This window comes from Pristiophorus japonicus, chromosome 17 (assembly GCF_044704955.1).
Source record: "Pristiophorus japonicus isolate sPriJap1 chromosome 17, sPriJap1.hap1, whole genome shotgun sequence".
Classification (NCBI taxonomy): Eukaryota; Metazoa; Chordata; class Chondrichthyes; family Pristiophoridae; genus Pristiophorus; species Pristiophorus japonicus.
The window spans coordinates 127,489,822-127,516,761 of NC_091993.1; the positions used below are offsets into that span (position 1 = coordinate 127,489,822).

At 49.7% G+C, this 26,940-nt stretch overlaps 1 protein-coding gene and 1 long non-coding RNA gene across 4 annotated transcripts in view; one reads left to right on the top strand and one right to left on the bottom strand.

Moving 5' to 3' along the window:
* LOC139228093 (uncharacterized) overlaps window positions 1-21,622 on the top strand; it is a 55,673-nt gene extending 34,051 nt beyond the window's left edge. For both annotated transcript variants that reach the window (XR_011587498.1, XR_011587496.1), the window contains one exon: window positions 20,944-21,622. This is a non-coding gene — a long non-coding RNA (uncharacterized lncRNA). The remainder of the gene's footprint in view (window positions 1-20,943) is intronic.
* Window positions 1-26,940, bottom strand: part of LOC139228089 (tyrosine-protein phosphatase non-receptor type 22-like) — a 104,068-nt gene that overhangs the window by 28,826 nt on the left and 48,302 nt on the right. For both annotated transcript variants that reach the window (XM_070859269.1, XM_070859270.1), the window contains exons 10-13: window positions 25,815-25,892; window positions 21,250-21,342; window positions 12,537-12,619; window positions 2,874-3,736 (exon numbers count right to left, since the gene is read on the bottom strand). In XM_070859269.1, coding sequence (XP_070715370.1) covers window positions 2,874-3,736; window positions 12,537-12,619; window positions 21,250-21,342; window positions 25,815-25,892 — 1,117 coding nt within the window. The remainder of the gene's footprint in view (window positions 1-2,873; window positions 3,737-12,536; window positions 12,620-21,249; window positions 21,343-25,814; window positions 25,893-26,940) is intronic.

Genomic DNA, 26,940 nt, shown 5'->3' on the forward strand with positions numbered 1-26,940 from the left:
TAAGGCAGATGATCAAAAGCTGGGTCAAAGAAGTAGGTTTTAAGGAGTGTCTTAAAGGAGGAAAGAGAGGCGGAGAGGTTTAGGGAGGGAGTTCCAGAGCTTGGGGCCCAGGCAGCTGAAGGCACGGCCACCGATGGTGGAGCGATTATAATCAGGGATGCTCAAAAGGCCAGAATTTGAGGAGTGCAGTTATCTTGTGGGGTTGTGAGGCTGAAAAAGATTACAGAGATAGGGAGGGGCGAGGCCATGGAGTGATTTGTAAACAAGGATGAGAATTTTGAAATTGAGGCATTGTTTAACTGGGAGCCAATGTAGGCCAGAAAGCACAGGGCTGATGGCTGATCGTGACTTGGTGCGAGTTTGGGCACGGGCTGCTGAGTTTTGGATGACCTCAAGTTTACGTAGTGTAGAATGTTGGAGGCCGGCCAGGAGTGAGTTGGAGTAGTCAAGTCTAGAGGTAACAAAGGCATGAATGAGGGTTTCAGCAGCAGAAGAGCTGAGACACAGGACAGAGGCGGACAATGTTACGGAGGTGGGAAAAGGCGGTTTTAGTCATGCCGTGGATACATGGCTGGAAACTCATTTCAGGGTCAAATATGACACAGAGGTTGTGAACAGTCTGGTTCACCCTCAGATTGATGCTGGGGAGAGGGATGGAGTCAGTGGTTAGGGAACGCAGTTTGCGGCAGGGACCAAAGATAATGGCTTCGGTCTTCCCAATATTTAATTGGAAAAAATTTCTGCTCATCCAGTACTGGATGTCGGACAAGCAATCTGACAATTTAGAGACCAAGCAGGGGTCGAGAGAAGTGGTGGAGAGGTAGAGCTGGATGTCGTCTGCGTACATGTGGAAACTGACTCTGTGTTTTCGGATGATATCGCCAAGGGGCAACATATAGATGAGAAATAGGAGGGGGCCAAGGATAGATCCTTGGGGGACACCAGAGGTAACGATATGGAAGCGGGAAGAGAGGCCATAGCTGGAGATTTTCTGGCTACGATTAGATGGCTAAGAATGGAACCAGGCGAGTGCAGTCCCACCCAGCTGGACCATGGTGGAGGGGCGTTGGAGGAGGATGGAGTGGTCACCTGTGTCAAAGGCTGCAGACAGGTCCAGGAGGAGGAGGAGGGAGAGTTTACCTTTGTCACACTCACAAAGGATGTCATTTGTGACTTTTATGAGAGCCGTTTCGGTACTGTGACAGGGGCAAAAGCCAGATTGAAGGGATTCAAACATTGACTTCAGGGAAAGATGAACATGAATAAAGCATCTTTCATAACCCCAGAACCTCCCAAAGCGCGTTACAGCGAATGAAATACTTTTTGAAGTCGTAATGGAGGAAACGTGGCAACTAATTTGCACACAGCAAGTTCCCACCAGTGACCAGATAACCTGTTTTAGTGTTGTTGTCTGAGGGATAAATATTGGCCCCAGGACACTGGGGATAACGTCCCTGTTTTTCTTCGAAATAGTGCCGTGGGATCTTTTACGTTCGCCTAAGATAGCAGACGGGGCCTCGGTTTAATGCCTCATCCGAAAGACGGCACCTCCAGCACTGCAACGCTCCCTCAATACTGCCCCTCCGACAGATCAGCTCTCCCTCAGTACTGCCCCTCTGACAGAGCAGCCCTCCCTCAGTACTGCCCCTCCGACAGAGCAGCTCTCCCTCAGTACCGCCCCTCCGACAGTGCGGCTCTCCCTCAGTACTGCCCCTCCGACAGTGCGGCTCTCCCTCAGTACTGCCCCTCCGACAGAGCAGCCCTCCCTCAGTACTGCCCCTCCGACAGTGCGGCGCTCCCTCAGTACTGCCCCTCCGACAGTACGGCGTTCCCTCAGTACTGCCCCTCCGACAGTGCCGCGCTCCCTCAGTACCACCCCTCCGACAGTGCGGCGCTCCCTCAGTACTGCCCCTCCGACAGTGCGGCCCTCCCACAGTACCGCCTCTCCGACAGAGCAGCTCTCCTTCAGTACTGCCTTTCCGATAGTGCAGCACTCCCTCAGCACTGCCCCGCCGACTGTGCAGCGCTCCCTCAGTACTGCCCCTCTGACAGTGCAGCGCTCCCTCAGTACTGCCCCTCCGATAGTGCCGCACTCCCTCAGCACTGCACTGGAGTGTCAGCCTGGATGATGTGCTCATGTGTCTGGAATGGGGCTTGAACCCACAACCTTCTGACTCAGAGGCGAGAGTGCTGCCCACTGTTGAGATCTCTGTGATCTGTAGGTGCTCCCACAATACCGTAGCAGTTTGATATGAATGAGTGGCTTGCTAGGGCAGTTAAGGGTCAAGCACATTGAGCCAGACCAGGCACGGACAGCAGGCTTCCTTCCCTAAAGGACGTTGTTAAACCAGTTGGGTTTTCTCCGGCAGCCCGGTGGTAGCTTTGTATTTGCGGGTCTGCGATCGACTTTCAAATGTCAGCCGTGACTCAGTGGGCAGCACTCTCGCCTCTGAGTCAGAAGGTTGTGGGTTCCAGTCCCATTCCAGAGACTTGAGCACATAAATCCAGGCTGACACTCCAGTGCAGTGCTGAGGGAGCGCTGCACTGTCGGAGGTGCCGTCTTTCAGATGAGACTTTAAACCAAGGCCCCGTCTGCTCTCAGGTGGATGTAAAAGATCCCAGGGCAGTATTTTGAAGAAGAACAGGAGAGTTATTTCCGGTGTCCTGGGCCAATATTTATCCTTTAACCAACATAACAAATAACAAATTATCTGGTCATTATCACATTGCTGTTTGTGGGAGCTTGCTGTGCGCAAATTGACTGCCGTGTTTCCCACATTACAACAGTGAGCGCACTTCAAAATAACTTCTTTGGCTATAAAGTGCTTTGAGTGGTTGTGAAAGACGCAAGTCTTTTTCTTTTCCAAACTTACTATTTGGCTTTACTTTGCCAACACTGCGATGACATGGCCCTCCTTCCGCGGGCTGGGCTGGCGCGGGCTCCATAGACCACGGGCAGGGCGGCAGCTCGCTGTACTCGTTCTCACGCCGGCACTCGGCTGGAACCAGACTGCCGAGGAGCCGGCACGGAGAATCCGGGCAGGAGACGGTGCTGCCTTCCGCTGGTTGCAGCTGTGCCGAGCTGGGAGGGGAGAAATAGGGATCTTCGGTGAAATAGGTGGTGGGGAGCAGGTTGTGGGAACCGAGGTGCATGGAGTATAGCTTCTCTGGGTCTTCAAATACACTGGTCTTCTCCTCCGGAGCAGATTCCCAGTGACAGGAATTCCAGGACCTCACCACAGGCGGTAAGCTGCTGCTTTTGGACGAGGAAGAGACAGTGGAAAAGGCGTTCAGCAGATCTTCCAAAGAACCCAAGTAGTTGCGTTGTTTAACCTCAACTGATTCCTTGGGATGTTTGAGATCTTGGCTCGGGGCGGAGAAGGGGTTGGATGTGGCTCTGGTTAAGCGGGTCTTGTTGGCAAATTCATTTGTCTTCTGAGGCCGTTCCCCCGATCTCTCCGACTCTTCTCCCCACAATGTCCCATCAGCCTCCATGCTCTGCTGCCTGTCCGGCCTTCTCTCCGGGGGACATCTTGCAACACAGGGAGAGGGGTCCTGGCACAGGTGAGAGGCGTCTCCACACCTATTGGGGCTGCTGTTCCAATCCTCTATTAATCCGTAAGACGGGCTGTGCCCAAGGAGACAGGAAGCCGACCCGTTGTGTGGATCTGCGGATGGTAGAGTGGTGAGTTCCTGTGGATGGTGGAATCGCAAATTCCTTTCCTCTTTCGGAGAGCTGCAACGGTAAAGAATGTGCAGTTCAGGAAACGTGTACCGGCTCTACATCAAGTGTCACAAAAGAAATCTTTTGCATCACAGTTATTTTCAGTTTTTTTTTCCTCATTGAATTATTGTGAACTCTTCGGGCCAAGAATTGCTGTCAAGGTAACGGGGAGGCTGGTGTCGTTCGCCGTTATTTACGCGCAAACATCATGGCACATTCAGGCGAGGGGCAGACGTGCGATCAAACGCAGAAATCAAAAAGTAGCTGTCCGAGACGAGGCGCTAGATTCGCAGAAATAGCATCTCGCTGCCTGCCTTGCCATGGAAACGCTTTGAGCGTTTTCAAAGGTTGCTATATTTATCCGGTAGAAATGGACTTAACTCTCCACAGACAGTTAAAAGTAGATTCAGTCTAAGTTCCCTTTTAACGACGTGATAAGTGTTAATTATAGCCAGTCAACCTCTCTGGCACGGAAAATCTACTTTTACAAGTGTGGAAGCTCATTCCTTCAGCTTTTAATTGTGGAAGATTTTTTAAAAATTAAGAAAATCCTTTTACTTCTTACTATCTTTTTTTCTTTCTCTCTCTTAATCCAATCTTCCTTTACTTCTCTTTCTCTACCTGATTAAATATTGAATGAGCCCACTCTAACTTACACTTCCTGGTTTAGACTCTGCGCTGCTCATTAATTCTTCAATCTGATTGGTTGAGGAGATGCACAGTTCACACAGGTTCCAAATGCCCTGTAGGGGTCGCTGTGCCGTTTCCATCTCCCACTTGTGGCAAGTTGCTGCACAAAATACCGTCGACATGGAGCGGGCACGCGGGAGACGATCAGCGGGCATCGCTCGTTGGCCTGCATCAGCAATTTTTCGCCCTTCATGTTTTCCTCAAATGTGTATAATTAAAAGCTTTGGATCGGACAACCGTTTGTAGGTGGTCAGGGCAGCTTCAAACTGACTGAGCAACATAACACAGGAGATAGACATTCAGCTCCTCGAGCCTGTTCTGTCATTCAATGAGACCAAGGCTGATCTGCGACCTAACTCCATCTACCCGCCTTTGGCCCATATCCCTTAATAGCTTTGGTTAACAAAAAGCTAGCAACCTTAGATTTAAAATTAACAATTGATCTAGCATTATTTGCCGTTTGTGGAAGAGAGTTCCAAACCTCTACCACCCTTTGTGTGTAGAAGTGTTTCCTAATTTCACTCCTGAAAGATCTCGCTCCTAGACTCCCCAATCAGCGGGAATAGTTTCTCTCTATATACCCCATCTGTTCCCCTTAATATCTTGAAAACTTTGATGAAATCATTCCTTAACCATCTAAATTCTAGGGAACGCAACCCTAGTTTGTGTAATCCCTCCTCGTAATTTAACCCTTGGTGTCCGGGTATCATTCTGGTAAACCTACGCTGCACTCCCTCCAAGGCCAATATATCCTTAAGGACGAATAAACAATCCCATTAAAATAACCGGCATTTCTCGTTCATAGAATTCCTTCTGATTAAGAATTGACCGAATCAAGTCAATAGTTGGTGTTACTTCCTGATTTGAAAGTTTTACTTCTGGGTTAAGGAAAGGTCAGCCACAGCAGGGCATTGTGGGGTTGACGTTTATACTTGGTTCCTGGCGAGTCACCATTGTGCAATTCTGAGCGTGCAATGCACTGACAGCAGAAGGTGCCTCCGAGCAGAGCCGATGTTCACACTGCAGTGTGGTCACAATGGAACAAAATCACCAAGGCAAAAATCTTAACCACAGAGTAAACAGACAGGAAATTATTTTCATCAGTTTCTACAGCAACTGAGTTATTAACGTTACTCAATTTCCTCTACACTGTCCCATCAAACACTCCCAGGGTATGTACAGGGGGTTAGATACAGAGTAAAGCTCCCTCTACACTGTCCCATCAAACACTCCCAGGGTATGTACAGGGGGTTAGATACAGAGTAAAGCTCCCTCTACACTGTCCCATCAAACACTCCCAGGGCAGGTACAGCATGGGTTAGATACAGAGTAAAGCTCCCTCTACATTGTCCCATCAAACACTCCCAGGGCAGGTATAGGGGGTTAGATACAGAGTAAAGCTCCCTCTACACTGTCTCATCAAACACTCCCAGGGCAGGTACAGGGGGTTAGATACAGAGTAAAGCTCCCTCTACACTGTCCCATCAAACACTCCCAGGGCAGGTACAAGGGGTTAGATACAGAGTAAAGCTCCCTCTACACTGTCCCATCAAACACTCCCAGGGCAGGCACAGCATGGGTTAGATACAGAGTAAAGCTCCCTCTACACTGTCCCATCAAACACTCCCAGGGCAGGATTTAACATAGTTGGAAGAAGGATTAGAGGGAGATGAAGAAATGATTTTTCACCCAGAGGGTGGTGGGATCACTCTTTTAAATTCCAGGGAATATAGGCCTAGTCTACTCAATTTCTCCTCATTTGAGTCCAGTTGATGAGTGAGGAGGGGAGTCAGAGAATTGGCGATAGACACTGGTGTGTGAACCAACTGTCGACGGGCGTGTATCCAAACCTCAGACAACCAAACCACATCAGTTTGGTAACTTCAGTGACGTGGATAGATTGGAGAAGCTGGGGTTGTTCTTCTTGGAACAGAGAAGGTTGAGAGGAGATTTGATCGAGGTGTTCAAAATCATGAGGGGTCTGGACAGAGTAGATAGCGAGAAACTGTTCCCATTGGCAGAAGGGTCGAGAACCAGAGGACACAGATTTAAGGTGATTGGCAGGAGAACCAAAGACGACATGAGGGAAAAAAATGTATGCAGCGAGTGGTTAGGATCTGGAATTCACTGCCTGAGAGGGTGGTGGAGGCAGACTCAATTGTGGCTTTTAAAAGGGAATTGGATAAGTACCTGAAGGAAATCAATTAGCAGGGCTACGGGGAAAGGGTGGGGGAGTGGGACTGGCTGAGGTGCTCTTGCAGAGAGCTGGCACGGGCTGAATGGCCTCCTCCTGTGCTGTAACCCTTTCTGTGAATTCCTTGTTATTGATTGATTTATATGACTAGTTACTGACCTGGTTCCAGTACTAGTTACCACAACTTGCATTTATAAAAGGTGCAATGTAGTAAGATGTCCCAAGGCGCTTCACAGGAGTGTAATCAAGCAAAATCTGACACCGAGCCATGTAAGGCGACACAAGGACATGTTAGGACAGGTGGCCAAAGGCTTGGTCATCGAGGTAGGTTTTAAGGAGGAGAGAGAGATACAGAGCGTAGAGCCCACAATGTTGGGATGAAGGACACGATGGACAAAAATCCAGAATTGGAGGAATGCAGAGATCTTGGAGGATTTTGGGGCTGGAGGAGGTTATGGAGATAGGGAGATACTGATAGGACGGCGAGTTACTGGCCTAAGGTTCTATGTTGGAAAGTGTGAGGTCATGCACTTTGGCAGGAAAAATCAAAGAGCAAGTTATTATTTAAATGGAGAAAGATTGCAAAGTGCCACAGTGCAGCAGGACCTGGGGGTACTTGTGCATGAAACGCAAAAGGATAGTGTTATATGTATAAACTTGTATATACTCTGTACAGCTACCAGAGGGCTCATCCCCTGGAGTCCCAAGGGATCCCATAATTCCTTGGGAACACAGGTATTTAAGGAGGCCCCACAGGTTGGAGAGGCACTCTGGAGACCTGCAATAAAAGACTACGGTCACACTTTACTTTGAGCTCACAGTATTCATTCAGACTCTTTCTTCATACATAACAACTGGTGACGAGATACAGATAGCGAACTCAACGATGCAGAGAACAGTGGGCATCCCGGAGAAATTCTCGGGGGGAGATGATTGGGAACTCTTTGTGGAACAACTCGACCAATACTTTCTAGCCAACAAGCTGGATGGAGAAGCGAACGCTGCCAAACGAAGGGCGATTCTCCTCACCGACTGTGGGGTACCAATGTATGGCCTCACGAAAAATCTGCTTGCTCCAGCGAATCCCACGGAGAAATTGTACGATGATTTGTGCACACTGATCCGGGAGCATTTGAACCCGAAGGAAAGTGTTCTGATGGCGAGGTACCGGTTCTACACCTACAAAAGATCTGAAGGTCAGGAAGTGGCAAGTTATATCACCGAGCTAAGACGCCTTGCAGGACATTGCGAATTTGAAGGACATTTGGAGCACATGCTCAGAGACTTGTTCGTACTTGGCATTGGCCACGAAACCATACTTTGCAAACTTTTGACTGTATAGAGACCCCAACCTTGAGTAAGGCCATAGCGATAGCCCAGGCGTTCATTGCCACCAGTGACAATACTAAGCAAATCTCTCAACATACGAGTGCTGCTACAAGTACTGTGAACAAAGTGATGTTGTTTTCAAATCGCAATGTACAGGGCAAGTCACACATGCCTGCAGCTGCACGTCCGCAGATATCTCAGAGTCCACCATCAAGGGTAATGAATGCAAGGCCATTAACACCTTGTTGGCGCTGCGGGGGTGATCATCGTTTCCATTCATGCTGCTTCAAAGGGTACATTTGCAAGGGCTGTGGAACAATGGGGCACCTCCAACGTATGTGCAGGCGAGCTGCAAATCCTGTTAATCCTGCAAACGACCATGTTGCAGAAGAGGACAGATCCACGGCGGATCACGACGAACCAGAGCCTCAGACCAAGGAGGTAGAGGTAGATGGGGTGCACACATTTACCATAAAGTGTCCCCCGATAATGCTGAATGTTGAACTAAATGGACTCCTGGTGTCAATGGAGCTGGACACGGCGCGAGCCAGTCCATCATGGGCAAAAAGACTTTCAAAAAATTGTGGTGCAGCAAGGCCTCAAGGCCAGTCTTAACTCCAATTCGCACGAAACTAAGAACTTATACAAAGGAACTGATTCCCGTCATCGGCAGTGCTACTGTAAAGGTCTCCTACGATGGAGCGGTGCACAAGCTACCACTCTGAGTGGTACCAGGTGATGGTCTCACGCTGCTTGGCAGGAGCTGGCTGGGAAAGATACGCTGGAACTGAGCGCTATCGCCTGCTGACGACACGACATGTGCCCAGGTCTTAAACAAGTTCCCTTTGCTGTTTGAACCAGGCATCAGGAAATTCCAAGGAGCAAAAGTGTAGATCCACCAAATTCCGGGGGTGCAACCCATCCATCACAAGGCGAGAGCAGTACCGTACATGATGAGAGAAAGCGTAGAGATCGAGCTAGACCGGCTACAAAGAGAGGGCATCATTTCACCGATCGAATTCAACAAGTGGGCCAGCCCGATCGTCCCAGTCCTCAAGGGAGACGGCACCGTCAGAATCTGTGACGATTACAAAGTAACTATCAATCGTTTCTCCCTGCAGGACCAATACCCACCAGCAAAGGCAGACGATGTCTTTGCAAAGCTGGCGGGAGGAAAGACGTTCACGAAGCTGGATTTGACTTCAGCCTTCATGACGCAGGAGCTGGAGGAATCATCGAAGGGCCTCACCTGCATCAACACGCACAAAGGCCTCTTCATTTATAACAGATGCCCATTTGGAATTCGATCAGCGGTGGCGATATTCTAGAGAAACATGGAGAGCTTACTGAAGTCGGTCCCGCGCACTGTGGTCTTCCAGGACGACATCTTGGTTACAGGTCGGGACAAGTCGAGCATCTGCAGAACCTGGAAGAGGTTCTTAGTCTACTCAACCGCGTGGGGCTCAGGTTAAAACACTCGAAGTGCATTTTCCTGGCGCCTAAAGTGGAGTTCCTGGGGAGGAGGATCGTGATGGACGGCATCAGGCCCACCGATTCGAAGACTGAGGCAATCGAGAACACACCGAGGCCACAGAATGTGAAGGAGTTGCGGTCGTTTCTAGGACTTCTGAACTACTTTGGTAACTTCTTACCAGGTCTCAGCACACTGTTAGAACCACTGCATGTCTTACTGCGTAAAGCGGACGAATGGATATGGGGCAAAAGCCAAGAAAATGCCTTTGTAAAAGCGAGAAAATTGTTATGCTCAAACAAATTGCTTGTGTTGTATGACCCATGTCAGCGTTTGGTACTAGCATGTGATGCGTCGTCATATGGCCTCAGGTGTGTATTGCAACAAGCTAATAATTTTGGGAAATAAACCAGTTGCTTATACATCCAGGAGTCTGTCTAAGGCTGAGAGAGCCTACAGCATGATTGAAAAAGAAGCGTTAGCGTGTGTCTATGGGGTAAAGAAAATGCATCAATATCTGTTTTGGCTAAAATTTGAATTGGAAACTGACCATAAGCCACTTGTATCCCTGTTTTCCGAGAGTAAAGGGATAAATACCAATGCATCGGCCCGGATCCAGAGATGGGCGCTCACGTTGTCCGCATACAACTACGCCATCCGCCACAGGCCAGGCACAGAAAACTGCGCCGATGCTCTCAGTAGGCTGCCACTGCCCACCATGGGGGTGGAAATAGCGCAGCCCGCAGATTTAGTCATGGTTATGGAAGCATTTGAGAGTGTGCAATCACCCATCACTGCCCGGCAGATTAAAACCTGGATGAACCAGGACCCCTTATTGTCTCTAGTTAAAAGCTGTGTGTTTCACGGGAGCTGGTCCAGTGTCCCAGTGGAAATGCAGGAAGAGATAAAGCCGTTCCAGCGGTGCAAAGATGAAATGTTTATACAGGCAGACTGCCTTCTGTGGGGCAATCGAGTAGTGGTCCCCAAGAAGGGCAGAGACACCTTCATCAGTGACCTCCACAGTACCCACCCAGGCATCGTAATGATGAAAGTGATAGCCAGATCCCACATGTGGTGGCCCGGTATCGATGCGGACTTAGAGTCCTGCGTTCACAGATGGAACACATGCTCGCAGCTAAGCTATGCACCCAGGGAGGCGCCGCTAAGCTTATGGTCTTAGCCCTCCAAACCCTGGTCTAGGGTCCATGTCGACTATGCAGGCCCGTTCTTGGGTAAAATGTTCCTTGTGGTTGTAGATGCGTACTCCAAATGGATTGAATGTGAGATAATGTTGGCAAGCACGTCCGCGCTGCCACCACTGAAAGCCTGCGGGCCATGTCTGCCACTCACGGCCTGCCCGATGTCCTGGTGAGCGACAACGGGCCGTGTTTTACCAGTGCTGAGTTCAAAGAATTCATGACCCGTAACGGGTTCAAACATGTCACATCTGTCCCGTTTAAACCAGCATCCAATGGTCAGGCAGAGGGAGCAGTGCAAGCCATCAAGCAGGGCTTGAAGAGGGTAACGGAAGGCTCACTGCAGACTCATCTATCCCGAGTCCTGCTTAGCTACCGCACGAGACCCCACTCACTCACTGGGATCCCACCTGCGGAACTGTTCATGAAAAGAGCACTTAAGACAAGGCTCTCGTTAGTTCACCCTGATCTATATGAACAGGTAGAGGGCAGGCGGCTTCAACAAAGTCAATATCATGATAGTGCAAATGTGTCACGCGAGATTGAAATCAACAATCCTGTATTTGTATTGAATTATGGACAAGGTCCGAAGTGGCTTCCCGGCACTGTTGTGGCTAAAGAGGGGAGCAGGGTGTTTAGGGTCAAACTTTCAAATGGACGCATTCACCTGAAACACTTGGACAAAATCACACTCAGATTCACGGACTATCCAGAGCAACTCATATTAGATCCTACCTTCTTTGACCCCCCAACATACACACCAGTGGCAACCGACACAGTGGTTGACCACGAAGCAGAACCCATCATCCACAGCAGCCCAGCAGGACTCACCACACCAGGCAACCCAGCAAGGAGCAAGGCCAGCTGCACAGCAGCCCAGCGAGGGCCCAACAGACGATTCATCAATACCAGCATTTGCTCCGAGACGATCAACCAGGGCAAGGGCCCCAGATTGACTCACCTTGTAAATAGTTACACTGTTGACTTTGGCCGGGGGGGTGGAGGTGGGGGGGCGGTGTTGTTATATATGTAAACTTGTATATACTCTGTAGAGCCACCAGAGGGCACAGCCCCTGGCGTCCCAAGGGATCCCATAATCCCTTGGGAGCACAGGTATTTAAGGAGACCTCACAGGCTGGAGAGGCACTCTGGAGACCTGCAATAAAAGACTAGAGTCACACTTTACTTTGAGCTCACAGTATTCAATCTGACTCTTTTTTCATACATAACAGATAGTATGCAGATACAGCAAGTGATCAGGAAGGCCAATGGTATCTTGGCCTTTATTGCAAAGGGGATGGAGTATAAAAGCAGGGAAGTCTTGCTACAGTTATTTTGGTGAGGCCACACATGGAATACTGCGTGCCATTTTGGTTTCCATATTTACGAAAGGATATACTTGCTTTGGAGGCAGTTCAGAGAAGGTTCACTAGGTTGATTCCGGGGATGAGGGGGTTGATTTATGAGGAAAGGTTGAGTAGGTTGGGCCTCTACTCATTGGAATTCAGAAGATTGAGAGGTGATCTTATCGAAACGTATAAGATTATGAGGGGGCTTGACAAGGTGGATGCAGAGAGGATGTTTCCACTGATGGGGGCGACAAGAACTAGGGGGCATGATCTTAGAATAAGGGGCCACCCATTTAAAACTGAGATGAGGAGAAATTTCTTCTCTGAGGGTTGTAAATCCGTGGAATTCGCTGCCTCAGAGAGCTGTGGCAGCTGGGACATTGAATATATTTAAGATAGAAATAGACAGTTTCTTAAACGATACGGGGATAAGGGGTTATGGGGAGCGGGCAGGGAAGTGGAGCTGAGTTCATGATCAGATCAGCCATGATCTTATTGAATGGCGGAGCAGGCTCGAGGGGCAGTATGGCCTACTCCTGTTCCTATTTCTTATGTTCTTATCATTGGGCTCCATACGTGGTACCTGTGCCGCGGTGAGTTTGTTGATAGCGGACTGGATTTTGGTGGCAGCTGAGGTATCTCTGACATCACAGGCGGCTCATTAATCTGTCGGAGCACAAATATAAAATCACACCGTTAGTGATCAGGGCCTCCAAGACATTGAGCATTGAACACAAGGCTGGACTCTGGAGGTTCTGAAACCCTTTCCGAGCAAAACATCAAGCAGGAAGGTCAGACCCTGATTAGGAGACACAGCTTATTTACAAACTAGGGCCTAGAAATTGGGTGCGTTTGCAGCATCCGTTAGCGCCCCTGGGGCGTAAATGCATTTGTGACCGGGCGCGGCGCTGACATTGACCCCCGCCATATTGGGCGGCAGTTTAGCCGCCTCGCTACGGCGTTGCGCCCCGATCTCCTGCGCCCGGAGATTGTGATGTCATCGCCGCGTGCATCGCCCCGGACCCGAAATTCACTTCCGCCCCCTGCAGGGGCGCCGGGCGAAAACAGCGGCAGGAGGCACGGATCGGGCGGACGGCCGTAACCGGGGGCAACGGTTAAAGGCGAGGTGGGCAAGGTCAGTAAAATTAAACTTACCTTTGCTGCTGACCTTTCGCTTCCGCTTTTTTGGCCTCGTGTGCAGCGCTGCCGAAGGGTGCGTCCCGTTAGCGTGCCAAGGAGGAAGGGGAGCGCTTGATTTAACACTCCACTTCCTTCCCAGAACGCTAAATCCAATTTTTTGAGAGGGGGGAAACATTAACCTCAAGCGCCAAGTTTCCCGCCTGTCAAAAGTTACCTTCCCCAAACGGGGCGATAATTCATTTCTCTTCCCCCTCCCCCCAGCAATGAAAACATGTTGATGCAGAAACACGTAAATTAAACTGGGACTGCCCCAGCCGCAGGAGGACACATTGCACAGGGGCCGTTGCCATACACAAGAGATTGATGTGCAAAGTTAGAGCACATGGGATTGGGGGTAGTGTACTGAGAACTGGTTGTCAGACAGGAAGCAAAGAGTAGGAGTAAATGGGTACTTTTCAGAATGGCAGGCAGTGACTAGTGGGGTACCGCAAGGTTCTGTGCTGGGGCCCCAGCTGTTTACACTGTACATTAATGTTTTAGATGAGGGGATTAAATGTAGTATCTCCAAATTTGCGGATGACACTAAGTTGGGTGGCAGTGTGAGCTGCGAGGAGGATGCTGTGAGGCTGCAGAGCGACTTGGATAGGTTAGGTGAGTGGGCAAATGCATGGCAGATGAAGTATAATGTGGATAAATGTGAGGTTATCCACTTTGGTGGTAAAAACAGAGAGACAGACTATTATCTGAATGGTGACAGATTAGGAAAAGGGGAGGTGCAAAGAGACCTGGGTGTCATGGTACATCAGTCATTGAAGGTTGGCATGCAGGTGCAGCAGGCGGTTAAGAAAGCAAATGGCATGTTGGCCTTCATAGCAAGGGGATTTGAGTACAGGGGCAGGGAGGTGTTGCTACAGTTGTACAGGGCATTGGTGAGGCCACACCTGGAGTATTGTGTACAGTTTTGGTCTCCTAACCTGAGGAAGGACATTCTTGCTATTGAGGGAGTGCAGCGAAGGTTCACCAGACTGATTCCCGGGATGGCGGGACTGACCTATCAAGAAAGACTGGATCAACTGGGCTTGTATTCACTGGAGTTCAGAAGAATGAGAGGGGACCTCATAGAAACATTTAAAATTCTGACGGGGTTAGACAGGTTAGATGCAGGAAGAATGTTCCCAATGTTGGGGAAGTCCAGAACCAGAGGTCACAGTCTAAGGATAAGGGGTAAGCCATTTAGGACTGAGATGCGGAGGAACTTCTTCACCCAGAGAGTGGTGAACCTGTGGAATTCTCTACCACAGAAAGTTGTTGAGGCCAATTCACTAAATATATTCAAAAAGGAGTTAGATGAGGTCCTTACTGCTAGGGGGATCAAGGGGTATGGCGAGAAAGCAGGAATGGGGTACTGAAGTTGAATGTTCAGCCATGAACTCATTGAATGGCGGTGCAGGCTAGAAGGGCCGAATGGCCTACTCCTGCACCTATTTTCTATGTTTCTATTTTCTAACCCGAGTAATGGAGGCAGAAACGAGATTGAGTGGTAAAGACAAGCGAGAATTTATTGGATTACTGGGGAAGCTTCGATAGCGTTTTGCAGAAGATCGAGAGGGAAGAGAGAGGAATGCAGCGACACATGTAGGGGAAACCGGAAATAGAATAAAAGACTTGCATTTATATAACGTCTTTCACGGCCACCAGATGTCTCAAAGCACTTTACAGCACTTTGGAGTCACTGTTGTAATGTGGAAAACGCGGCAGCCAATTTGCACGCAGCAAACTCCCACAAACATCAAAGTGATAGTGACCAGATAATCTGTTTTAGTGATGTTGATTGAAGGATAAATATTGGCCCCAGGACACCCGGAAGAACTCCCCTGCGCTTCTTTGAAATTGTGCCATGGGATCTTTTACGTCCACCTGAGAGAGCAGACGGGGCCTCAGTTTAACGTCTCATCCGAAAGACGGCACCTCTGACAGTGCGGCGCTCCCTCAGCACTGCACTGGGAGTGTCAGCCTGGATTTATGTGCTCAAGTGCCTGGAATGGGACTTCAACTCTCAACCTTCTGAACTAGAGGCAAGAATGCTGCCCACTGAGCCACAGCTGACACTGCCCACACACAGTCTGATCTGCATTTACACACTCACTCTCTCACACACACACACATACTCACACCTATACTCTGATCTGAGTTGCTTTCGGTCAATATCCTCACACCACTTTCCTGTAAATAATGACATTTCCAGTTTCAGTTTCAAAATGAGCAGCCAGGACTTCTTGAGTGAGACCACAGTCACTCAGCACCTCAGGGCTCCCACCTCAGTCACAGGCCGCTGCAAAAAGGACCTGGTCCAACGCATCAGCACCAACTTTACTCATTTAGAACAACCCAGTAGAAACCCAAGTAATGAGTGTGCAGCAACTGTGTGCTGTCCATGAGCAAATCTGAATTGTGAGTGATGTGATCTGCTGAAGGTTGTGGTGGGGAGCGAGGGGCTGAGGGTGTATTGCTGGTGCTAGAAACCTGAAATAAAACCTAACTGCTGGGAATACCCATCAGGTCTGTGAGCTCCCCGAGGGAGCCGTGGCTCGGGTTTGCCAAAGGACATTCCTCATCCCGCTGAGAAATTCCCAACATTTCCTCTTTTCATTTCTGGTGTCTCTCAAGCCCATTTCTTTTGATCGCATCACTGTCCTCCAATGGTATCTCATTCTGTATACCCTGGGTGCAAAATGTTCCCCCGACTCCCCCTCTTACTCCCAACATGTCTGGAAATCTGAACTTTGGAAACTCCCAATAAGCAAATCCAAGAACAAGGGCTTCATGCTCGATATCGGCCCATCGCCCAAGCCTGCTGCAACACGCCACCGAGGGAGACTTGGTCGAGGCTGGAGACAAAGACAGAAAGAAAGAAAGAAACAGAGAGAGCGAAAGAGAAAAAGAAGAAAGAAAAAGAGATTGAGAGAGAGAGAGAGAGAAGAGGAAGGGAGAAAAATGAAAGAGAAAAACAAGAGAGACAGAGAAAAAGATGAGCGACAGAAGGTACTGAAAAAGAAAAAAATGAAAAAGAGAAATAAAAAGAAACAGAAAGAGAAAGTAGGAGAAAGAAAGAAAAAAGACAGAAAGAAAGAAATAAAGAAAGAAAGAAGAGAGAGAAGAAATGAGAGAGAGAACAGAAAGAAAGAGGGGAAGGAATAAACAAAGCCGATAAACAAGGACGATAGATGCAGCAGACAATCACTGGGCAGAGTTCTGGGTCTAAGTTACGAGCGATGGTTATAGCACCAGCTCGAGTTATGAGCGATGGTTATAGCACCGGCTCGAGTTACGAACGATGGTTATAGCACCGGCTCGAGTTACGAGCGATGGTTATAGCACCGGCTCGCGTTATGAGCGATGGTTATAGCACCGGCTCGAGTTACGAACGATGGTTATAGCACCGGCTCGAGTTACGAGCGATGGTTATAGCACCGGCTCGAGTTACGAGCGATGGTTATAGCACCGGCTCGGGGTTTATTTGTAAAATTAATAAAGGATATGGCGACAGACTTCCCACTGCCCTCCCGCAGTCCCACATCTTTGTTTGAATGAAGCGACCGGCACTGTGAGTGTTCAAAGAAAATTACATGATTTTTCTCCTGGGTTGTTGCCCGGGGCAGTGTCCCGGTGATTAATCTACAATCCCTGGAGATTCCAGGGCGATCCTGGAGAACTGGCAACCTTGCACCCGAAAGCTGGTGCTCAATTTCAGCACATTGGATGTGCGCCACTCTGTGCCCCCTGTGCCTCACCCGCCCTGCACATTACCCCCCCCCCCGCATATTACCCCCAACCCGCACATTACCCCCCTCCCCCCCCCCCCCCGCATATTACCCCCCACCCCACACATTACCCCCCTCCCCCCCGCCCCGCACATTACCCCCCACCCCGCACATTACCCCCCACCCCACACATTACCCCCCTCCCCCCCGCTTATTACCCCCCACCCCGCACATTACCCCCCACCCCGCACATTACCCCCCACCCCGCCGCATATTACCCCCCCGCACATTACCCCCACCCCGCACATTACTCCCCCCCGCATATTACCCCCCCACCCCGCACATTACCTCCCTCCCCCCCTGCACATTACCCCACCCTCCACGCCCCCCGCCCCAGTGTCACACATGAATTTCAGCAGGAGAGATACTTCATGTTGTTCTCTTTTTAAAGTACAAGAGTCCCGCTGCGAGCACAAGGCTGATTCTCCAGCACAGCCTATTTGTTTGCTCACCATCTGCTTTACCACATCCGGTGTGTGTGTGTGTGTGTGTGTGTGTGTGTGTGCACCCAATCGGTGCAGACCCACACTGTGTACAGACCACAGCCCCTTCAGCATTTTCTGCAGCAGCTCAGCCAAGGAGGAAGTTGACAAATAGAGAAGATTCCAAAAATAAGCTCGTTGGTACAGCATCAGTGCTGCTCCTTCTCGGATCTGCTGAGTGGTCAGCTACGGGCAAAGCATTTTACTGGGAACCCCACATAGTGCCAGCCATGATTCAGTCGGCAGCACACTCAACTCTGAGTCAGAAGGTCGTGGGTTCAAGTCCCACTCCAGAGACTTGAGCACATAAGTCTAGGCTGATACTCCCAGTGCAGTGCTGAGGGAGTGCCGCATTGTCGGAGGGGCAGTACTGAGAGAGCGCCGCACTGTCGGAGGGGCAGTACTGAGGGAACACCGCACTGACGGAGGGACAGTACTGAGGGAACGCCGCACTGTCGGAGGGGCAGGACTGAGGAAGCGCGCACTGTCGGAGGGGCAGTACTGAGGGAGTGCTGCACTGTCGGAGGGGCAGTACGGAGGGAGCAACGCACTGTGTGTGGGGCAGTACGGAGGGAGCGCCGCACTGTCGGAGGGGCAGTACGGAGGGAGCGCTGCACTGTCGGAGGAGCAGTATGGAGGGAGCGCTGCACTGTTGGAGGGGCAGTACGGAGGGAGCACTGCACTGTCGGAGGGGCAGTACAGAGGGAGCGCTGCACTGTTGGAGGGGCAGTACAGAGGGAGCACCGCACTGTCGGAGGGGCAGTAAGGAGGGAGCGCTGCACTGTCGGAGGGGCAGTACGGAGGGAGCAACGCACTGTGTGTGGGGCAGTACGGAGGGAGCGCTGCACTGTCGGAGGAGCAGTACGGAGGGAGCGCTGCACTGTTGGAGGGGCATTACGGAGGGAGCACTGCACTGTTGGAGGGGCAGTACGGAGGGAGCGCTGCACTGTTGGAGGGGCAGTACAGAGGGAGCACCGCACTGTCGGAGGGGCAGTACGGAGGGAGCGCTGCACTGTCGGAGGGGCAGTACGGAGGGAGTGCTGCACTGTTGGAGGGGCAGTACGGAGAGAGCGCTGCACTGTCGGAGATGCCATCTTTCGGATGAGATCTTAAACCGAGGCCCCGTCTGCTCTTTCAGATGGACATAAAAGATCCCATGGCACTATTTCGAAGAAGAGCAGGGGAGTTCTCCCCGGTGTCCTGGGGCCAATATTTCTCCCTCAATCAACATAACAAAAACAGATTATCTGGTCATTATCACATTGCTGTTTGTGGGAGCTTGCTATGTGCAAATTGGCTGCCGTGTTTCCCACATTACAACGGTGACTACACTCCATAAGTATTTCATTGGCTGTGAAGCGCTTTGGGAAATCCTGAGGTCGTGAAAGGCGCTATATAAATAAAAAAGGATGATTCCTGAGAGGAAGGGGTTGTCTTATGAGGAAAGGTTGAGCAGGTTGGGCCTATGCTCCTTGGAGTTTAGAAAAATGAGAGGTGATCTTATTGAAACATAAGATTCTGACGGAGCTTGACAGGGTAGATGCTGAGAGGATGTTTCCCTGCATGGGGGAATCTAGAACTAGGGGGCATAGTTTCAGAATAATGGGTCGCCCATTCAGAACTGAGATGAGGAAGAATTTCTTCTCTCAGAGGGTTGTGCATCTTTGGAATTCTCTCAGTGCTCAGTCCAAACTGTAAACCGCCCCCCACACACAAACACACATCACTTAGAGGGGATTCTAAGGGTTTAAGTACACAAAAGGCAATTGAACAGTAAAGAGGAACGATTCCTGTGCTCTCCTGGCCGGTCTCCCATTTACCACCCTCCATAAACTTGAACTAATTTAAAACTCGGCTGCCCTGTGTCCTAACCCGCACCAAGTCCCGCTCACCCACCACCCCTGTGCTCACTGACTGACTTTGGGTCCCGATCCGACAACGCCTCGATTTCAAAATTCTCATCCTTGTTTACAAATCCCTCCATGGCCTTGCCCCTCCCTATCTCTGTAATCTCCTCCAACCCCACAACTCCCCCGAGATGTCTGCGCTCCTCTAATTCTGCCCTCCTGAGCATCCCTGATTATAATCGCTCCACCATCGGTGGCCGTGCCTTCTGTTGCCTGGGTCCCAAGCTCTGGAACTCCCTCCCTAAACCTCTCCGCCTCTCTCTCCTCCTTTAAGACGCTCCTTGAAACCGACCTCTTTGACCAAGCTTTCTGGTCACCTGTCCTGATATTTCCTTATGGGGCTCGGTGTCAAATTTTGTTTGATAATCGCTCCTGTGAAGCACCTTGGGACGTTTTACTCCGTTAAAGGCGCTATATAAATGCAAGTTGTTGTTGGATTATTTACTTGTTTTTGTTCATTAGGCGCAGAGCATCTAAACAAGTTGTGAACCAGTGAGTATGCACAGCGGTTTCTGCCTGAAATAAACAGCACGTTTAAACGCCGCAACCAGCAACTTTCAAATTGAAGTTAATACAAATGTTTTATTTTATTTATTCATTCTCGGGATGTGGGCGTTGCCGGCAAGGCTGGCATTTATTGCCCATCCCCAGTTGCTCTGGAGAAGAACCACTGTTCTTTTTATAGCCATTTGGTATAACTGAGTGGCTCGCTGGTCCATTTCAGGGGGCAGTTAAGAGTCAACCACATTGCCGTGGGTCTGGAGTCACATATAAGCCCAGATTTCCTTCCCTACGGTCGCCTCCCAATTCATGTTTGATATCTGACTCGCCCCAATGTTTGAGGTGTTACAGTGAACCAAATGGGGTTTTACGACAATCCAGTGGTTTCATGGTCACCATTACTGATACTTGCTTTTTATTCCAGATTAAATTGAATTTAAATTCCCCAGTTGCCGTGGTGGGATTTGAACTCACGTCTCCGGATTATTAATCCAGGCCTCTGGATTACTGGTCCTGTAACATAACCACTGTGCTACTGTTCCCAACATTTTAGCGGTCAGCGCTTCTTGGCCGATTTGAGCGACCGTTTGAGGCATGGGCTTACCTGTGGAGGGGACCGTTTCAGGTCTATGTTTCAGAACAGGGGCTCTCTTCATTGGAACCGTGAAGGTAAGGAACGGGGCAGGGGGAATCAAATGATGAAAGGTTGGGAGAGATGAAGGGCTGGATGTTCCACTGCTGTCCGTCTCTGTTTTCGCCCCGGGGTGGGGAGGGGGAGGCAATGGCGGTGGTGAGCATTTCTGGGCGGGCGGGGGCGCACTCCCCCCCCCCGGGTTTTCGAGGACAATTTCCTGCGAGGGCACGGAGCAATACCGCCCGGGAGAGACGAGCCGGTGTGCAACGCCCCTGGGTCTGACACCGGCTCAACTTTTGGCTCCTGCCCGACCCGTAGCGGCGTGTGGAGCGCCTCCTGCTGGGACCGCCTGTGAAAGCGGGCGGTCCGACCTGTACCGGTATGTAACGTCCAGCTCAGGTAAGTGTGATTGGGTTTTTTTGCGATTTATGTTGTGGTGGTGTGGACTATTTATTGGGAATGTTTTGGGTGGGGTTTTTTCAGCTTTTTTTCCCCTTCTCCCCAGGTCTCTCACAGAGCGCTCCGAGGCCGACTGTTTAGCTCGGGATTTTCGCTTGCTCAGCCGGCCTAGTGCCCCGAGAGAGGTGTGTAACCCCTCCCTTATCCCTCCGACCCACACTCAGGAGCCAGCTGCCCGATTTTGCTGACTAAAGCGCAGACCTTTTCCAGGCGTATCAGGGCCGCCCCTCCGTCATTAACACACCGAAACCCTAAAAGCCGAAAATCCAGTGAAGAAAATGAATCAAAGCCAAGAGACCCGACTGGAAAGTTCATCAATAAAACACAGAAGAAAGAGAAATATCAGAGTCACCTCATCTTCACTGAAGCCTGGGTTGGTGTTCAAAAATTCTATCTGCTTCTCAAACAGCTCACTGATTGCACTGTAGACCAACTCATACTGTTCCTGCAATTGAGAAACACAACAAACCATCAGTAATTGGACACTTTAAGTCAAGGTATCATCTGCTCAACAGACAGAATCCTGCAGGGACATAAGTCAAAGGCCGTTAAGTCATCAATTAATATTGAACACTGCAGGCTCACACACACACGCCTCAATGTGCAAAATCAATTCCCCTCTGGAATGTATTTGCTTCATGGGTTCTTTGCTTCAGAATTCATAGCAACACATTGCTATTGAGAACTAGTTGGTTTATTAACAAAGGTTTAACAATCACACTACATATTACCAGTTCATCCACTAGGCTCACAACTGCATACCTCATCGTGGATGACCTAGACCCAACTGGCTGGGGTTTTATTGAGTCTTCTGAACATCACGTGACTGGCTAAACTACTCGCAATGCACCAGCTCTACAACTATTTGTGTAAAACTTCAAATCGCCGCGGTTACTGACTCCGCCCTCCAGCCAGTGGGGTCCTCCCACCATGATTGCAACTCAGGCTCCGGGGCGCAAGTGTTCCCAATGACACCAGCAGATTGGGGTCTGGTGATGTCACGCAGAGTCTTCTGACAACATGGCCAGAAGACGCCATTAGGCTGATGGGATATTAAAGGGTTCGGGGAGTGAGGGGGAGAGTGGGATTAGACTGGTGGGATATTAAAGGGTAGGGGGAGTGAGGGGGAGTGTGGGATTAGACTGGGTGGCTCATTTGGAGAAAAATGACAGCACAGGCTTGATGGGCTGAATAGCCAGTGTCTGTGCGGGAACATTCAATGATTCCATGCACCCAAAATCCTTTGTGAAGAGATCTAACCACCAAAAGTTCAGTATCTGCGGCTGTTTATACAGAGCATCCGTGACTGAATGTCAAGGGAGTGATCAATTTGTTCTGGCCTCTCTGTAATCTCCTCCAGTCCCTCAAGCCCCCCCGAGATCTCTGCGCTCCTCCAATACTGGCCTCTTGTGCACCCTTCAGCTGCCTGGGCCCTAAGCCCTGGAATTCCCTTCTTTAACATCTCTGCCTTGCCAACTCTCACTCCCCCTTTACGTTGCTCCAAAAACCTCCCACCCCCACCACCTGTCTTAAAGACTCCTTATGTGGCACCTTGTCAAATTTTTATTTGATATCGCTCCTGTCAAACCCCTTGGGAAGTTTTACTACGTTAAAGGCGCAATATAAATGCAAATTTTTGGCTGTACCAACAAGCTAATGGATACAAACTGCAGTTGTGAGGCGGAGTGAGCTATACCACAGAGAGTAAAAGCTTTCAAAGGGCAGTCTTTAGAAAATAACGCAGCTTACTTCCATCCTAGTTAAAATGAAAAGTAACTGCGCTAGGGTCGATATCGCCCCTCCAGAACCTGGCTATGCGAGTCACAAAACCGCACGATGATCTTTTTCAGAGCTACTCCAGTTATTAATAGTTGAAAAGTACCAATTAAATAAGCACTGTTAATGTCATGATTGATCATGCAAATAAATGTATATCCTGTGCCCTGCACTGCACGGGGTAAGTTCACTGACCTCGCCCTCCCATGCTCAGGGAAATCAGGGCGCAGGGAAGGTGCTACAATCCAGAACAGCAGCAACCGCTTGCATGTATTTAACGTAGTAAAATGTCCCAAGGCCCTTTACAAGAGCGTAATTCGAAAGAAATTTGACAACCGAGCCACATAAGGAGATATTAGGACAGGTGACCAAAAGCTTGGCTGAAGAGGTAGGTTTTAAGGAGCATCTTAAAGGTGGAGAGAGAGGCGGAGAGGTTTAGGGAGGGAATTCCAGAGCTTAGGGTCCAGGCAGCTGAAGGTACGGCCGGGGATGAACAAACGCTGAATATTGAAGGGCATTATCCAACCAGCACTCCCCTCCTCACTGGGAGCACGGATCAGTAAATTCACCCTAACACACTCACAGGGTTCCTTTAGAGCAGGTGTCCGAGGTTTATATCTGAATAGGCACTATGGAGCCTTGGGGGACCCAAATATAAATCTTCAATCCCTGACTCCGTTAATTCCCAGATATCTCCGGTTGCTGATTCCCAACAGATCTTGGGGTTCTGATTTAGGATTTATCCAGCAATGAGGCTTACACTAGCGCTAAGAACAGCCTTTTCCCAAACTTCCCGGGCCACCAAATACAGGCAGGACAAAGCAGCGAGTGGGAAATGTGAACACAGAATACGAGTAAGTTGCCTGAGCTTCGAGGGCTGGATTCGCGAGCCGCAGGCGTCACACCCTGCTTACAGCATGGCTAAACTGGAGGAGGGGAGAAAGAGGGGCTGAATGGCCTGCTCCTGTTCCACAAGAACATAAGAATTAGGAGCAGGAGTCGGCCATTTGGCCCCTCGAGCCTGCTCCGCCATTCAGTAAGATCGTGGCTGACCTTCGACCTCAACTCCACCTTCCCGCCCGATCCGTTGATCCCCAGACAAGCGACGGAGACTAGGATTTCTGTGTAACTGATTACATTGCTGGGGCTTTGGAGCTTTCAGGATGGAGTTGGATAGGTTTTTGTTGGGTAAGGTTATTGAGGGATACGGGGCAAGGCGGATAAATGGAGGACAGATGCAGGTCAGACCATGACCTCATTGAATGACGGGGCAGGCTGGCGGGACTGAATGGTGTTCCTCTGGTTGCCTCGAATTAAACTCGACAGAAAAACCCGACCAGAGGTCTTGAGATTTCAGACTGTGGGTTCAGTCTGGTGTCTGAAGGGACCTTGGAGAGCAGGTCCACAGATCCCTGAAGCTAGCAGGACAGGTAGCTAAGGTGGTTAAGAAGGCATACGGGATACTTGCCTTTATTAGCCGAGGCATAGAATACAAGAGCAGGGAGGTTATGCTTGAACTATATAAAACACTGGTTAGGCCACAGCTGGAGTACTGCGTGCAGTTCTGGTCACCACATTACAGGAAAGATGTGATTGCACTAGAGAGGGTACAGAGGAGATTTATGAGGATGTTGCCTGGACTAAAGAATTTTAGCGATGAGGAAAGATTGCAAGATGCTGAGGCTGTTTTCTCTGGAACAGAGGAGGCTGAGGGGAGACCTCATTGAGGTGTATAAAATTATGAGGGGTCTGGATAGAGTGGATAGGAAGGACCTATTTCCCTTAGCAGAGGCGTCAACAACCAGTGGGCACAGATTTAAAGTAATTGGTAAAAGGTTTAGAGAGGATTTGAGGGGAAATGTCTTCACCCAGAGGGTGGTGGGGGTCTGGAACTCACTGCCTGAAAGGGTGGTAGAGGCAGAAACCCTCACCACATTTAAAAAGTACCTGGATGTGCGCCTGAAGTGCCGTAACCTGCAGGGCTACGGACCGAGGGCTGGAATGTGGGATTAGGCTGGTGCGGACACGATGGGCCGAATGGCCTCCTTTTGTGCTGTAAATTTCTATGGTTCTATCAAGTGCTCAATTTCTCCACGCTGAGTCAAGCTTCTGCCATTGTAGTCAGCTTTCTGTAATAGTGGTGCGGGTTAAGCAGATCTATTTCTAGACACGCTAGGTAGTGCAAAAGTAAAAGTTTTATAACCCGAAACTTGTGGAACTGAAATTTTCTTTTATGTATAAAGATTAATTCAAAGCAGCTTTATATTCTATTAAGATATTAACTCTCATAGTGATGTCTGCACATTTTCCTCTTCACTCTGATAACTTCAAACTGTCCCACCTACAGACTGACAAGGGAAATGTTAATATAGACGTCAGAAAACTGCCTCATTCTCGCCACAAGCAGCAATCTCCAGCACGTAATATAGCACTTTCCGCTGGTCACAGGAACAGGCTGCGATCAACCCTGAAGCCAGTTAAAAATAAAGTCCAGAGGTGAGAGAGAGAATAAGAGAGAGAGAGAGAGAGATCCGGAGAGAGAAAGAGACACAGAGAGAAAAAGAACGATAAAGAGAAAGAGAGAGAGAAAAAGAGAGAAAAAGGAAAGATAAAGTAAGCAAGAAAAAGCCAGCATGAAAGATAGAAAAAAGAGAGACACAAGAAAGAAAGATAGAAAGGGAGGAAAGATAAAGCAGAAGGAAAGAAGGAAGGAGACATTGAGAGAAGACGACTGGTCTCCTGGTTCACTGACTAGAGGAGTGAAGTTCACAGCCCACCCAGTCCCGGGAAATGTGTCAGTATTTACAGGGGGTCCCCAGGAGTGTGTCAGTATTTACAGGGGGTCCCCAGGAGTGTGTCAGTATTTACAGGGGGTCCCCGAGAGTGTGTCAGTATTTACAGGGGGTCCCCAGGAGTGTGTCAGTATTTACAGGGGGTCCCCGGGAGTGTGTCAGTATTTACAGGGGATCCCCAGGAGTGTGTCAGTATTTACAGGGGGTCCCCGGGAGTGTGTCAGTATTTACAGGGGGTCCCCAGGAGTGTGTCAGTATTTGCAGGGAGTCTCGGGGAGTGTGTCAGTATTTATATGGGGTCCCCGGGAGTGTGTCTATTTACAGGCATGCTTTAGAACTCCATCCGTACCTTGGTTTGTACAACTGACGGTCTCTGTGTTCTCATTTCTTGAATCAGGTCATAAACGCTGAAATTTTCTGGAATTATCTGAAAAGGGAAAACAGAAATAAGAAAAAGTTCAGTCTGAAATAAAACAACAACAACTTGTATTCATATAGCGCCTTTAACGTAGTGGAATGTTCCAAGGCGCTTCACTGGAGCATTATGAGATAAAACTTTGACACCAAGCCGCATAAGGAGAAATTAAGGCAGGAGAGGTCGGTTTTAAGGAGCGTCTTGAAGGAGGAAAGAGAGGTAGAGAGACGGAGAGGTTTAGGCAGGAAGTTCCAGAGTTTGGGGCCCAGGCAACAGAAGGCATGGCCGCCGATGGTAGAGTGATTATAATCAGGGATGCTCAGGAGGACAGATTTAGAGGAGCGCAGACATCTCGGGGAGTTGTGGGGCTGGAGGAGATTAGAGATACGATGGGACGAGGCCATGGAGGGATTTGAAAATCAGGATTTTGAAATTGAGGCGTTGCTTAACCGGGAGCCAATGTAGGTCAGCGAGCACAGGGGGTGATGAGTGAGCGGGACTTGGTGCGAATTAGGACACGGGCAGCCAAGTTCATTGGATATATTGAAGAGGGAGTTAGATATGGCCCTTGCGGCTAAAGGGATCAAGGGGTATGGAGAGAAAGCAGGAAAGAGGTAATGAGGGAATGATCAGCCATGATCTTATTGAATGGCGGTGCAGGCTCGAAGGGCCGAATGGCCTACTCCTGCACCTATTTTCTATGTTTCAATGCTTTGGATCACCTCTAAGTTTACGTAGGGTAGAATGTGGGAGGCCAGCCAGGAATGCATTGGAATAGTCAAGTCTAGAGGTAACAAAGACGTGGATGAGGGCTTCGGCAGCGGATGAGCTGAGGCAAGGGCGCAGACGGAGGTGGGAATAGGCGGTCTCAGTCATGCTGCGGATATGTGGTCGAAAGCTCATTTCAGGGTCAAATATGAAACAGAAAATGCTGGAAGCACTCTCAGGTCAAGGACCTTCCGTCACACAGGAAGATCCCATCATCATGTATCAGATACTGAATAACCTGCTCAGGTCTAGTGCAGGGGCCACAAAGGAGCATCCAAGTCCCGGAAGGTGT